Below are 16,319 nucleotides of genomic sequence, written 5' to 3'. Positions count from 1 at the left end.
TCTTAATGGCGGTACAGGCTCGTTTTTTTAATACTTCATTTAATTACAGAGTAATTTCCACATATTAATATATTTTTCAAATTGGGCTCTGTACCGCCATTCTTTATTATATTACGAATACGTGTGCCAAATATCTCGAAAAAATATTTAAAATTACAGCCGCAATCTTGGAACGCGTTTTTTCTACCTGTTGATCGGTACTGTATCACCTTAAAGAAAATATTGCTAACTCAAAAAAATTAAACAAAAAACTAGTCAATATAAAATATACAAAATACTTTATTAAATGAAAGAAAATATGGCGTGAAAGCAAATATGGCGTGACTTAGCTTTTTGTACTTTACTCAGCTGTACTTACGAAACAAGAGAGAAGGAAAAGCAGTGGCGGCTTTTGGGGCTAGGCAGGATAGGCCGGGCCTACCCAATAATTTTAAGAGCTTTGAAATAGAAAAAGACATATTCAAAAATTATGTTAAAGCATGTAAATAACTTTTAAATGTATTAAATCACTCAATACATTAGCGTCCGTTAAGACAACTTTGTTATTACCACATTCACAGAAAGCATCGAATCGTATTTTAAATATCATAGGCCCGCTCGGAGCTGGCCGACTCCGCTCACATAAGATCTCCATACAAAAAGCGTTCGAAGTGAAGTAGCTTGCAGGACAACGATTTTTATATTGTCGTGTTATGCCTGGTGTATAGGCCCGATTCAAACTGGCCTTCGCTCACTTCACACTTCGCCGGGCTTCGTTGCCGATAACAGAATTATCGAATTGTAACTGACAAATTTGCACAAAGCAAAGAGAGAAGAATAAACCTGCTCTATAAATAATAAAATATGTAAACTATTTGTATATTTTAGTTCATAATTTGATTTAGTTTTTAAAATATAATTAAATGTAAATCTGTTACAGTTACCTTCTAAGTATTTTTATAGTGTGGGAAATAGAGGTTGAACCTCGCAAAATGGACACAAGTCCGGTTTTATTTTATTTCTGGTATATCAAGGGGAGCTTATTGTGAGGCTAACTTTTTCTTAAAAAATTTCGCCGCGGAACCCCCATTTCATCCCTTTAAAGGGGATAATTTGGGGTTTTTGCGAAACGTAGCCCTAATTATAGTAAAATGAAGGGGACTATATTTCCTACCATTTATTTCCCGACAGCATATGTCTATCACCCACCGTTTAGCGGGGGTGGCGCCCCAAAGTTGACAAATTTTTAAAAAAGATATTTAAAAAAATTATGTTTCCCTAACTGTAATGAAAATTAAGAAGAAACCCTAGGGAAATTAATCACAAGTAAGTGGCTGATTTTTTGGTATAGGTTTCATTTAAGGGGAATTGCCCATTTTTTAATTACGGGGTGTTACATTTTAAAAACCCCCTTTTTCTCATTACCTATGCATTTTTTTAAAACAAACTTATACAGAATTAAAGACCACTATTTTCTCAACAAATAAGGTCCTATGCATTTTTTTCGTAACGGCGCCGCAAACCTCAGAAATGCTTTGGCGTGCTCCAGTTTTTGTTTTTTTTTTTTCGTCACCTATTCATTTTATGGATAACGTACTTATGGAAAATAAAAGAACACACTGTCTGATACACATTATGACTTATGCATATTTTATTTTCTTTGCACCTTAAAACCACAGTGGTGGCCCAAAATCAATTTTTTATTATTTTCTTAATTAATTCTCCTTTTTTTGGGTGGTTCCGGGGAAAATATGGGGGTGCATTATACAAATTTGTAAATAACACTAGTACATCGATAATCGCTGAAAGTTTTTTTTACTATAGCATAGGCAGTTCAAATTGTATAAAAAGGGGTTTTTTAAAATGTAACACCCTGTAATTAAAAAATTTGCAATTGCTCTTAAATGAAACCTATATTAAAAAATCAGCCACTTATTTGTGATTAATTGCCGCAGGGTTTCTTCTTAATTTTCATTACAGTTAGGGAAAAATATTTTTTTAAAACATCTTTTTTTTAAATTTGTCAATATTGGGGCGCCACCCCCGCTAAACGGTGGGTGATAGACATATGCTGTCGGGAAATAAATGATAGGAAATATAGTCCTCTTCATTTTACTATTAAGTAATTTTTTTGCAAAACGTACAGGAAGGGCTACGTTTCGCAAAAACCACAAATCACTCCCTTTAAAGGGATGAAAAGGGGGTTCCGGGGCGAAATTGTTTAAGAAAAAATTAGTTGCATAACGACACCCCTTGATATACCAGAAAAAAAACCGGACTTGTGTCCATTTTGCGAGGTTCAACCGCTGTTTCCTACACCTACACTATTATACATAAAAATAAATTTATATTTGCATATTATGTATTATTATACATAGCTATATGTAATTTGCTGGCTTGGCCTACCCAAAATTTTACCCCACCAGCCGCCACTGAGGAAAAGATAAATAATAAGATAATATTTTGAAAATCAAACATTATTTATTGAAACAAAAAATTTAATCTGTGATCTCTTACGATGTTACAAATAGAGATGTACCAGATTACGTGATTACCAAAAAAAAAGAAAATAAAAGTTTTACAAAGAAAAAATAATACCTTGTTTATCATTCCTGAATCTTCTTGGTTGTTCTAAGTCCAAGGCACAATTCACTCACTAAATGTCACTTTACAAATGAATTGATACAATAACAGTACATAAGGTTACCCATAGTTAATAGAAAAATTCCATGGTTCATAGAAAAATTCCATAGTTCATAGAAAAATTCAGCATTGAATTTTTTTTTTAACAAATCTACACTACTCGAACAAAAATATTAAAAAGAATTTGTTTTCTAGTTTACTTAACGGGATCAAAAAATACTAAAAAAAGAATGTGTGTGTACTTTGTACGCACGTAAGAAGTTATACTTCTACTACATATTATGTGATTTTTAAGACTATACCAAAAATTTAAAAAAATAAAAGAATAAAACGCACACAAACACATTGAAAAATGCCACAAAGAAAAAATGATTTCTGGACGATAATAATTGTTGGCAAAAATTTTAAATACGCATTTGCTGAAAAAAAAAATTATATAACAAATATACTCACAATCATAATATGCATAAAAAAATAAAAAAATAAAACTTGCATCGAGAATTGAACCCTTGAATTTCGTGCCGCTTTGACTCGTAATCGAAGCGTAGACTCACTCGTCCAATCGCACATTATTTATCATGTGGAAAAATACGGTAACTGAACGTTTTACTGTTTGACAATTGTTTTGAAAATTATGTAGTTTAAATTTTGTGGAAGAAAATATAAAAATATAACAAAACGGTAAGAAAACAATATATTAGATGAAGATTGGTAGAACTTTTTTTGGTAATCAAATTAAGTATGTAAATCAAAGCATTACATACCTACTAGATAAATAAATCTACGCCAAAAAATCATAATTTAAAAATAAAAATCGAACCTAATTTGGGATTTCTCTCTAAAATCCGCATTCTTGAGAAAATAAATGTATGTATTTCAACCTAATCCAAATGTATAATTACAATATGATTATAATAAAAACTAGGTACTTACCAAATTAGAATGAGTTTTCCTTTTCCAAAATAGTCCAAAAGTCCAAAAATATAGGTATATGAAAACTATTTAAAAAGGCAGTATAAGTATTAACTAACTTTTGTTTGTTGTTTCTTTTCACACAAATTTTAAAACGCAACAACCATAAATAATCTAACTACAGCTGTGCCACAGCCGCCATATTGAATAATTTTTGACATGTCATTTGAACATCCAATCAGAACAAAGTTATAATGCGCATGCGCCCGGTCGCTAGGTTTTCCCATATAAAAATTTACCCTCTATCGCCGGTAAAGAAGTATAACTTCAATAAAAGCAAACTTCATGCTTTAACTAGGATGTTTGAACTAGTAACACAAAAAAATTCTACTCCTGCATAATTCCTGGATCAGACTGCATGTAAGAAAAAATTATACCAAAAGTGGTATAACAATATATCGACATCCGCTTAACAGCAGCGAAAATGCCGGAGTCCACGTTCTCTGTCCGCCATGTCATGCCGAGCTGAGCCAAGCTACCAGAGCATTAGCCAGCCGGGGAAGACACTTGCAACTTAAAACTACATCTTAAACTTCACTATACTAAACTGGAAACTGACTGATCAAACTAGACTTCACTTCTTGGCGGCTCCAACGTAACTCCTTGTCCTCAGAACTTTGACACTATACTAAACTGGAAACTGACTGATCAAACTAGACTTCACTTCTTGGCGGCTCCAACGTAACTCCTTGTCCTCAGAACTTTGACTTTCCGTCCTAAGCTCTCTTTCCTCTCCTTTCTGTCACCTAATTCTTTTTTTTTTTGACCAATAAAAGAATATCTAAGCTTCCTACACTTATTTATTATCCAATAGGGAAAATCAAAACACATTCTAAATCCAACCTCTTTGGTAGGGAATTATACTCTTTAACCAATAGGGTCATTTAGCCATGTCAGCGAACCTTACTTAGCTCTAACATTTTGAAGAAAGGTATTGCTGAGTCCACAATTAACACCCGCGCTTTCTGATATTGATATTAGCACGTATGTGTATCTAACCCCCAGGATTTATGGAGATAAAACGATCATTAGCTACATTGTAACTCTTTTTTACATCACAAACTGAACACAGGAAATCGAATATAGATAACTATGACCGTAAAATATAATAACGTTTTTCTTTGACAAGACGGATAAACTTCAAATTCTCACGTTTAAATAAATTCCTTACATTCCCTTGGCATATGAAGCGATATTTTTATGTCTACAGGATGGGACAAAAATATGTTACGATACATTTACAATTTTTGGTTTCTGCATAAGGCAAAATAATTGCGTTCTTTTGAACCGTTTCAACTTGAGACTGTTTCATTTTTTTTTTTTTTCATCTTTGACTAAATTGTGAGTGTCCAACAACAACAATAAATGGCACTCAAGTTAAATACATATTTAGGATTAACTCTAGACAAAATTAATAGAATAATACAAATAAATTAGACAGAGAAAATGTTACTATAGAGCGTTTCACGTTAAGAACGGAACGTTGCTTAGATAGGACAATGTATTTCTTATGGACGATAGAAGCGCGCAGATGCCACGCCGTACTGATCAGAATGAATCGTATATCGGCAGTCGAGTAGCGACCCGTGCCCGAGAGGTTTGGCAATACTGATCTCCATAAGCTTAATGTTCCATTCTTAACGTGAAACAAAGTATAGCAACAGAAATGGACTTCTGGAGAAGAGCAGCACGCAAATCAAAAAGAATTTAAAAGAGTTCAACGATTAAAATACTTGGGAGTAATTGTGAAAGGCAAAAATAAGAGAAGTGAAGATGTAACGGAGCGAATACTAGCAGGCAACAAAACTTACTGGAGAACCATATGCTAATGGAGGGCAAGAGCTTATCCAGAAATACAAAACTGAAAATATAGAGATTTGCAATCAGACCAGTAGTACTCTGGGCTAATTAGCAAAATACAAGAAAAAGTTATTTACCAGCAATTTTATTGCTGGAATCGAATTATAAGATCCTATATTCTATATATTAATAATATAGGTATGCAAAGTCCGCAGATAGTGTGCTACTTTTTTTATAAACAAAATGGCGCCCGAAAATCATGTTTTTTTCAATTTTTGCTCTATAACTCCAAAGATTTGAACTTTACAGCAAAAACACCCAAATAAAAATTCACCGTAATTAAATTCTGCATAGAGACACGTTTCTCCCGATTTACTTCGTCGAAAATTTTCCCCGGAAAATGCGGGTTTTTCAAACAAAATCTTTAATTTTCAACTAAAATCTTAGATAAGTAATTGCTTATCAATAATTAAATAACTTGGTAATATAAAAGCTGTTTTCGTATAGATTTTAATTCCAGAAGCCGATGGAAATTGAATGAACAGTTTAGCAACAATTGAATTGTTAATTAAAAATTTACGGTCGCTATAATAACCACAATAATTATGATACATAAGAATAACTATGATTTTTGTATAAAAAGACACTGTAGTTATCTAATGTACTTTACAGAATTGAAGTTGGACTATTTAAGCGGCCTCAGGAATATTTTAAAGTTATAAACAATTTTTTGGCCTATAAACAAATAGAATATCTCGGGAAATATTAAATTAAATTAAATCATGAAAATGGTATTGGAAAAAAGCGGCAGAACGCTTCTTTTAAAAGAAAAAAACGTTTAATTGTGATAAGTGGCTCCTGAGATACCACCGGTCAAAGTTGACGGGCATTTAAGGCAAAGATATAAACAATAGGCTCATAATTTTCGAACCATCACCTTTTTATTTTTCTTCTCTTTTTCCACGCCAATTTTTATATCTTTAAAATACTCATAACATATTATATTATTATAACAAACCTATCAATATTACTTGTACGAGTGAAAATTGCCAAAAATAGCAAAATTCCAATCAAAAATTAGGCTGGAGAAAATGTAATCTCAAAGTTCAAAATCGGTATACGTTAAAAAAAAATGCATTTTCTCGGCTTCCCATTGAGCAATTTTCTTCATTCTTTTTTTGTTCCCAAGTACCTAACTCGAGCAGAGCCATCTAACTAACGCATTATTAAATGTCAAACTTGCTTTTGTTTTGTTATACTAGATTGATTTATTTATAAGAAAAGAAAACTACATATTTTTCCAGTTGTAGACTTTTTTTAGATAAACTTACTAGAAGTGTACCTTTTAACGTAAAAAACACAAATATTCTCATTTGAAAGCTGTATAATTATTCAAATGATCTTTATTTAAACAAATTAAAAATTTTTGTTATAATAAATAAATTAATTTATTATAACAAAACAAAAGCAACTTTGACATTTAATAATGCGTTAGTTAGATGGCTCTACTCTAGTTACTTGGGACCAAAAAAAGAATGAAGAAAGCCGAGAAAATGCATTTTTTTAACGTATACCGATTTTGAACTTTATTGGTGTGGAGAAAGAGCACTGAAATAAAAAAGGTGATGGTTCGAAAATTATGATCCTATTGTTTATATCTTTGGCGTAAATGTCGGTCGTCTTTGACCGGTTGTATCTCAGGAACCACTCATCACAATTAAACGTTTTTTATTTTAAAAGAAGCGTCCTGCCACTTTTTTTCAAATACCGTTTTCATGATTTAATTTAATATTTCCCGAGGTATTCTATTTGTTTATAAGCCAAAAAATTGTTTATAATTTTAAAATATTGCTGAGACTGCTTAAATAGTCCAATTTCAATTCTGTAAAGTACATTAGATAGGCACAATGTCTTTTTATACAGAAATCATAGTTATTCTTATGTATCGTAACTATTGTGATTATTATAGCGACCGTAAATGTTTAATTAACAATTCAATTGTTGCTAAACTGTTTATTCAATTTCAATCGGTTTCTGGAATTATAATCTATACGAAAAGAGCTTTTATATTACCAAATTATTTAATTATTAATAAACAATTACTTATCTAAAATTTTAGTTGAAAATTAAAGATTTTGTTGGAAAAACCCGCATTTTCCGGAAAAAATGTTCGTCGAAGTAAATCGGGAAAAACACGTCTCTATGCAGAATTCAGTTAAGGTGAATTTTTATTTGGGTGTTTTTGGTGTAAAGTTAAAATCTTTGGAGTTATAGAGAAAAAATTAAAAAATCTCGATTTTCGGGCGCCATTTTGTTTATAAAAAAGTAGCACACTATCTGCGGACTTTGCATACCTATATTATTAATATATACAATCATAAAATTCGATTCCAGCAATAAAATTGCTGGTAAATAACTTTTCCCAAAAATCGCATATTCTCCGATAATCTGCCCAGACTATAGTTACATACGCAGTTGAGACAACTTACATTATAAATAAATATGAAGAAAGATTAAAGAATATTCGAAAGGAAAATCTTCAGAAGAAATATGAGCTCGATAAGAACGAAAAACGGAGGGACGAGAACAAGAATGGACCATAAAATACGATACAATGCAGGGAGAAGATATAATTAGTTTTATTAAAGCACAGAGACTGAAATGGCTGAGACACATAGAGAAAAAGAAGGCAGAAGCTGAAAGACCAAGGGGAAGATCTAGAGAGAGATTCTAATATACGTTGCCACCCTGGGAGGTATGGGCGGTAGTACTTCAGGTTCTTTTCAATGTTAAGCAACTAAGGGAGAATAAAACGTCTTTACTATGCGGGCACCTAGTTTTTTCTGATATTTCATTATGTTAGGTTCAACAATAAAAGTGTGTTATTACAAGCATAAAAGGGCTTTTACAAGGGTTTGTACAATGCCAGCACCCGTGACTCAAGAATTAGTACATTTAATATTTGTAAAACAATGAGACACTTTCTTACTCCATATTAATTGCATAATCTTGACCCAGTTCAATATTATATTATTTAATATTAGTTAATCTTCTAATAGCTATAAAACTTTTAATATTCTCTCTTATTATTGCACAAGATGGGAGGATCAGGCCATGAGAGATATCAAAATCCTGGAGGGACCTATGCTGAGAGCGAAATGAGTGGAAGAAAATTGTAACGAAACTCAAGTAATGCAACAAATTTTGACGTACACAAGAAAAATACGAAGTGAGTCACCGCAATGAGCGAGTTAAAGAGCTCTAAGTAAGAGCGGTAAACATTCCATTAGGAATGAAAAGCATTGATAAATATACAGGGTGTTTGGTAAAGAATGGGCCATAGCTTAACTTTAGATTCCTGAGCTTAAAATAGGTCGATTTAAGCTAACTTACCTTAGTACAAAAGTTGATAATAACCGAAATACAGGGTGTCAAAGTTAAACTTTTATTTTATTTATTTTTGAATATTTCCTGACAGGCATGTGACAACAACACGAAATTTGGTAAGTGGTGCTGGTTTTGTACAATCTACTAAATTATGTTAAACAAACGTTTCTGGCTACTACCAGAGGCGTACGACCGGGGAACGTGAATGGTTGACCCTTCTCAAATTCTACGCCACTGGCGGAATTGCTATTTTAGTGAAATTTTTTGATTCTCCAATACTTTCTATGTAAAAAACATACTCTTCATTCGTACCGATAAAGCCATTATTAGTTTTCGAGATATTTGAAGCTAAAAACGAAGGAGCATAATACATTAATCAAAATAGGTGTGCCTTTTCATTTTTAACTTCAAATATCTCGAAAAATAATGACTATCGTAACGAATGAAGAGTATATTATTTGCATAGAAAGTATTGGAGAATAAAAAAATTATGCTAAAATAGTAGTTTCATCAGTGGCGTAGAATTTAGGAAGGGTCAACTATTCACTCTCCCCTGTCGTACACCTCTGGTAGTAGCCAGAAACGATTATTTAACATAATTTAGTAGTTTGTACAATACCATCACCACTGCTGGTACTGAAAGTGTATTTCAGCTAAGTATCACACGTACATATATGTCAAATTATTTTAACGTTTTCTTTTTTTTTTATAATTTATTCTTTATTTAAAACTTTAAGAACTATTTGTGCCCGGTACTATCAAACTATTTGACATATCCTTATGGTACTTGGCAGAAAGTGTAGGTACTGTACACCCTACTAAATTATGTTACATAATCGTTTGTAGTTAATACCAGAGGCGTACAACAGGGGAAAGTGAATGGTTGACCCGTCCCAAATTCTACGCCACTGATGAAAGTGCTATTTTAGCATAATTTTTAGATTCTCCAATACTTTCTATGCAAATAATATACTCTTCATTCGTAACGATCAAGTCATTAGTTTTCGAGATATTTGAAGTTAAAAATGAAAAGGCACACATATTTTGATTAATGTATTATGTATGCTCCTTCGTTTTTAGCTTCAAATATCTCTAAAACTAATGGCTTTATCGTTACGCATGACGAGTATGTTTTTTACATAGAAAGTATTGGATAATCAAAAAATTACACTAAAATAGCAATTCCGGCAGTGGCGTAGACTTTGGGAAGGATCAACCATTCATGCTCCCCCGTCGTACGCCTCTGGTAGTAGCCAGAAACGTTTGTTTAACATAATTTAGTAGATTGTACAATACCAGCACCACTTACCAAATTTCGTGTTGTTGTCCCATGCCTGTCAGGAAATATTCAAAAATAAATAAAATAAAAGTTTAACTTTGACACCCTGTATTTCGGTTATTATCAACTTTTGTACTAAGGTAAGTTAGCTTAAATCGACCTATTTTAACCTCAGGAATCTAAGGTTAAGCTATGGCCCATTCTTTACCAAACACCCTGTATACAGGGTGAGGCAGATAAAAGTCCTATTAGAAATATCTCGAGAACTAAAGGCAACAGAATCATGAAATTCGGAATAAAGGGGTTTTGAAGAATGATCTATTCAATGAAAATATTTTCATCTATGTATTTCCTACTTCCGGTTATACCGGAAGTTGCTTATAACTTCGTTTTTTTAAATGGGACACCCCGTATATTTTTACATTTTTGGATTCTCCTCGATGTCTTCTTTCTTAAAATATGAGATTGGGGTAGTTTAAAAGATAATTACGTTTTTTTTCTTAATTTCGTAATAACATTCACACCCTGTAGAATTGTATTAGTTTGACATCGAAAACTCTATTTATGTTCAGATGGTTTTAATATAGTCTACTATTGTTATTAATTGTTGGTATAGCTAATTTTTTAATTTTAGTATACAGTGTTGGTCGAAACTCGGAATGAGTATTTTCTGAGTTTTCTTAAATGGAACACCCTGTATTTTAGTATTGTAAGGAAATGATATTTGATGGTACTTTTTTATTTGGATTGTCGATCAGGGATCGACAGGTATTTGGATCAGGGATCAGGATTGTTGGTTCAATTAACAATTAACCACAAATACAAGAAGTTAGGTATAGGGAATGCTTAAGAAATAAAAAAGTACCATAAAATATCATTTCATTACAATACTAAAATATAGGGTGTTCTATTTAAGAAAACTCAGAAAATACTCATTCCGAGTTTCGACTAACCCTGTATACTAAAATTATAAAATTAGCTATACTAACAGTTCTTAACAATAGTAGACTATATTAAAAATTATTTAAACATAAACAGAGTTTTTGATGTCAAACTACTACAATTCTACAGGGTGTGAATATTGCTACGAAATTAAGAACAAAACGTAATTATCTTTTAAACTACCCTGTATAATATTACAAAATCTCACATTTTAAGAAAGAAAACATCGAGGAGAATCCAAAAATCTAAAAATAGACAGGGTGTCCCATTTAAAAAACGAAGTTATAAGCAACTTCCGGTATAACCGGAAGTAGCAAATAGGTGAAAATATTTTCATTAAATAAACCATTCTTCAAAACCCCTTTATTCCGATTTTCATGATTCTGTTGCCTTTATTTCTCGATATATTTCTAATAGGCCAGTTATCTGCCTCACCCTATATATAAAGGGTTGTCTACAGCTAATGCCGTTTCCCTTCCGTCAGCCAGGACTTCCATTTTTTTCGATTTTCCCAGTCTCCGTCTTCCAATCCTTTTTTAGACATGGCTTCGTCGACTTCGTTTTTCCAAAATCCTTTGTTTATCCAAGCGTTTTCTGCTCTGCGTACGTGGCCGTACCATTTTAGTCTTCTTATTGATAGGCATCTTTAGGCATTGATTATTTATTATAAAAATGAATTTGTATATAACAATCTGTTATTCAGTCATAAGACATGAAAATAATAAACTGTACGCCAGAGAGAACAGTTTAGCTATATAATAAATTTATCTATTCATTTTTGTTACAGTGTTATTTCTGCATATAAAAATATGTCCGATCCCGAAGTGATCTTTATCAATGGTAATAAGTCATTTAAAAAAGAGTGTGAGGAACTTTGTGATATTGTTAAACCGTTTTTAATAGATTAGTTTCGTTTTTAGTTCTTTGTTAAAACTGGAACAAAGTTTATTACATTTTTATATTCATTTTAGTCTAATACATACACTTTTATAACAATACATTGTATGGTTTGAAAAATAAAAAAAATTGAAAATGTGGTTTTTTATATTAATTAAAAATTCCTAAAGTCCCTACGAGGAAAGAAGAAAGAGGGCCCGAAGAAACACTGAAAAGCAAACAGGAAATTGAATATTTCTGCTATTAAATGGTGATTATATTAAAATGGTATTAAAAATGGTAAATTACCTATATTAAAATCGAATAGTCACATGGATTCTTGAAAATCGAGCTCATAAAGTCAGACTTCTTATGAAAATGTTAAAAATGAGTAAGCTACTAATATATTATATATGATAGATGCAATGAACAAATTAAGCACCAAAGGCAAGAAGCGAAAAACTTAATCTTGTTTCACTAAAAATATATGTTTAATATAATATGTTTAGAATAGAAAAAAAAAAGTTAAACACGTCATCACATAACAAGGAAGATTTCTTCTTCTTTTTGTGTAGACATGACTCTGTTTGTTTTCAATGTACCTCCAGTAAGTTGTCATTCCATCGTTTTCTTAGTCTTCCCACTGATCGTCTTCCTATTTGGGAGCAATTGATCAAATTATCTAAGAATTATTAGCAATCTGTACTGGAATCAAACATCGTCTATCTGGACAGAGGCAGGAGAATACGAAGATATCAAAATCAAACGTGGGGTCCGTCAGGGATGTATACTATTACCACTGCTGTTCAACATATACTCTGAGGAAATCTTTCAAGAAGCAGTGGATGATGTTCAAGCCGTAATTCAAATTAATGCCTTTGAGATGTGATGTTTGAGAAGAATGCTTTGGACGGTTCATCGGACAAACGTTTCGATTCTCAACCAACTTGACATTAACAAAACGCTATCCACAACATGTCTGCAGCGAATTCTACAGTTGTTTGGTCACGTGGTTCGCAGAGGTGACGAAATAACGGTTATCAACCAGATGGTCCATCCAAATTTAGAGTTGAGCGGGCCACTCATTCTACGAAACCCTTAGAGCAGCTGACGATAGAGATAGAGACCAATGGAAATAAGTTGTTGGAGTGCTGGAGGAAATCACGATGCAGTATTGGGGAAACGATGAAAGAGTTAGAGAGAGAGAGAGAGAGAGAGAGAGAGAGAGAGAGAGAGAGAGAGAGAGAGAGAGAGAGAAAGGCACTACAGTAGTGATGTTGATTATAGTTACTTTCGACTATTCGTTACAAATCGTTACTTTTGTATAAAGTAATCATTTAAAGTATTCGTTACTTTGATTACTCTGATTACTTTGATTACTTTTGTTACTTTTGTATTTGAGTACCGGTAATCATATCGAGAATCGCATTTCTCAGTACATATTTTGTATTAGTATTAGTAGGATACTTTGATTACTATGATTACTCTTGTATCTGAGTACAGGTAATCATATCGAGAATCGCATTTCTCAGTATTTCGTATAAGTATAAGATCCGATATAACAATCTTCACCGATCTACTTAATTGATAGAAATTAAATGATACGTAATTGTTCTGTCATTGCTGCTCCACAATATCAGTAATCTCGAGTAATCTATTTGCATCAATTAAGTGCCAAAAACGAACCCTCGAACTCTAGATCAGTGATTCCCAACCGGGGGGCGATCGCCCCCTTGGGGGCGATTTGAGATTTTCAGGGGGGCGATAGAGCGAAGGGGGCGATATGGGGGGCAATAGAGAAAAGGGGGCGATTAGCATCTGGGAAAAGAGAAATGGGTAATAGAGAAGAAAAAACAATACTTTCGATCGGATATCCATAGGATAATAAAAAGTAATTAAATGTACACCAATGCAGGTAATAATAACACAAACATCTCGTCTAGTAACAGAGGGCTATGAATCATGATACAATTTAATTCTATAGGTAAGTAATACATTATAATTAATTCTGCATTTTCCTTTTATCGAGCTTTCGTATTGGGCGAACATCCGCACAAAAGAGAAAGGGATAGAAGTGGGATAAGAATGATGGGAGTAGGTACCGACCCTGTCGATCTGACTTCAACAAAAAGTGTACGACCAAAGTTGTGGTCGTTTTGTCATCTATCTATCTTTTGCCCTTATTTGTCCAAAGTTGAACATAGGGTTCCCCCTTATTTTTCCACTCTTCTTCGTTCAGTGCTAATCCTGTCCATCTGGTCCCAGCGTATCTTTTTGGGTCATTCGACCATCTCATCTGTGGTCTGCCCTTTCCTCTTTTACGGTCCCAAGGTCTCCAGTGGATTGTCGCTTCATTCCATCTTCCGTATTTTTGTCTGTTGTTTTATCATGTTTTTAACTAGAGAGTAGCTGCATGTTTGTTTAGAGCTTTCACTTTGGTTTTATTTCTTATCCATGTATTTTTATTTTTGTCACTTATCTTGATACCCATCATCTTTCTTTCCATTGCCCTTTGAGTATTGGCCATTCTTTCCATATTTTCCTTCGTGAAGATCCATGTCTGTGCTTCATATGTAAATATTGGTCTTGTCATAGATGAGGTAAATAAAATTAAAGCAAAACCAAAGAATGATGGAATATTTCGTACACTCTGACACTCTGTAAAGAAAATGATGAGATATTTAATACATTGCTACTACATACGGAAATCCGCTGGCTTTCGAAAGGGAATTGCTTACGGCGGTTCTGCAGTCTCATGGATACTATTATCGAATTTCTGATAACTAGTGACCCCACACTGAGTACAGCACTACAAGAGAAGCGAAATGACATCGCTTAACTATCAGATATTTCTGAAAAATTAAATGGAACGAATCTGGAATTACAAAGGAAGAACATAAATATGGCCAAAGCGAAGGGAGTAGTCGGAGCATTCATTGACAAACTATCTATTTTTGAAGAAAATATACAGAGAGTAGGTCTGACCAAATTCCCCAGAAATCATCATGTGGTTATTCTGAGGATCTTCAAACATATTGCCTCCACCTTGGAGGGGATTTGAGGTACATAGCTATTAACCAACATTGAGCCAGACATAAAGAAATTATGTGAGTATCACCAGGCCCAAGGGAGAAATTAACAGTTATTACTAACCATGTTCACCAACACGTGGACAAAATGCAAGAGGCACAAGATCGAAATAGAGGGAAAATTATGAGAGAGATCTATGTCCAGCAGTGGACAAGCGAAGATTGAATGATGACTTACCATGTATCATTTTACGAAATGTAAAAATAAATCAATATTGTACTGAATAATTTTTTGTTTCAATTTAATTGGGGAGGGGGGCGATTATAGTATTCACAACCGGTGAAACCTGTCTAAGGGGGCGATCATGGGAAAAAGGTTGGGAACCACTGACTCTAGATGACGTACCTTAGCAGTAACCCTGGGCACCCAGGTGCTTCGGAGGTCGGTTCTGATTGCAAATTCGTGTTCACTGAACCCAAATACCCCGAAATAAAAAAATCTGACCCTTAATATACTGATTTTTACATGTTTATGCATTTTTCGATGCGTTTATATACACTTTAAAATGTAATAATGCGTTTCCACCTATTTTTGTATTGTAGACTTTTTTTCAGACGTCATCCTAATCCTAAATACAATGCAAAAAGTTGCAAGTGTCTATGTACCTACTATATTTAAAAAATAATGTGTGTGTACTTTATACGCACGTAAGAAGTTATACTTCTATTATATGATTATATGATTATAAACGAAATTAATATACTTTTTATTTATATTTTATTTAAATATTAAATTAATTTATACTTACTACTTCTCAAACATTTTTATTAAAACAGTGCCAAAAATTAAAATAATAAAAAAATAAAACACACACAAACACATTAAAAATGCCACAAATGATTTCTGAACATTAATTGTCGGAAAAATTTTTAACTAAATACGTATTTTCTGAAAATAAAATTATATAATAAATATACTTACAATCATAAAATGTATAAAAAAAAATAAAAAAAATAAAAGTTTCTATTGGGATTCGAACCAACTTGCCACGCGGCTAGTATTTGCGTTGTATTGGGATTCACTCGCATTAAAACTTCGCCACAGAGAGAGCTTGTCATTATGTGCGAAGATCGTCTAACTAAACAGATTAACCTTTTGACATTTTTAACTTATGTAAATCAAATTATATTGATTTTGAATTGAAATGATTTAGAATTGAAAAAATACAACAAAACATAGAGTAAGAAAACAATGTATTAGGTGAATATTGATAGAAATTTTGATGGTAATCAAATTATGTAAATAAAAGTATTACATATTACATACTACTTATGTATTTTGGTAGGTTCAAGGTAGGTATCGGAGCCCGTATAACGACTAATAAATTTCGCAATCACTTGCGTCGTGCAAA

General features: G+C 32.8%; 1 protein-coding gene across 2 annotated transcripts in view; it reads left to right on the top strand.

Annotated features, from left to right (window-relative positions):
- The window catches only part of LOC114329042 (UMP-CMP kinase 2, mitochondrial), a 28,304-nt gene that overhangs the window by 10,405 nt on the left and 1,580 nt on the right, over positions 1-16,319 (top strand). Inside the window, exon 5 of one of the 2 annotated variants that reach the window (XM_028278063.2) lies at positions 11,790-12,039. The exons of the other annotated variant lie outside the window; for it this stretch is intronic. Coding sequence (XP_028133864.2) covers positions 11,790-11,910 — 121 coding nt within the window. The 3' untranslated portion in view covers positions 11,911-12,039. Of the gene's footprint in view, positions 1-11,789; positions 12,040-16,319 lie in introns of those variants that run through there. 2 annotated transcript variants of the gene reach the window in all.

Source organism: Diabrotica virgifera, chromosome 7 (genome assembly GCF_917563875.1).
Source record: "Diabrotica virgifera virgifera chromosome 7, PGI_DIABVI_V3a".
NCBI lineage: Eukaryota > Metazoa > Arthropoda > Insecta > Coleoptera > Chrysomelidae > Diabrotica > Diabrotica virgifera.
This window is presented reverse-complemented; position numbering and strand designations above follow the sequence as displayed.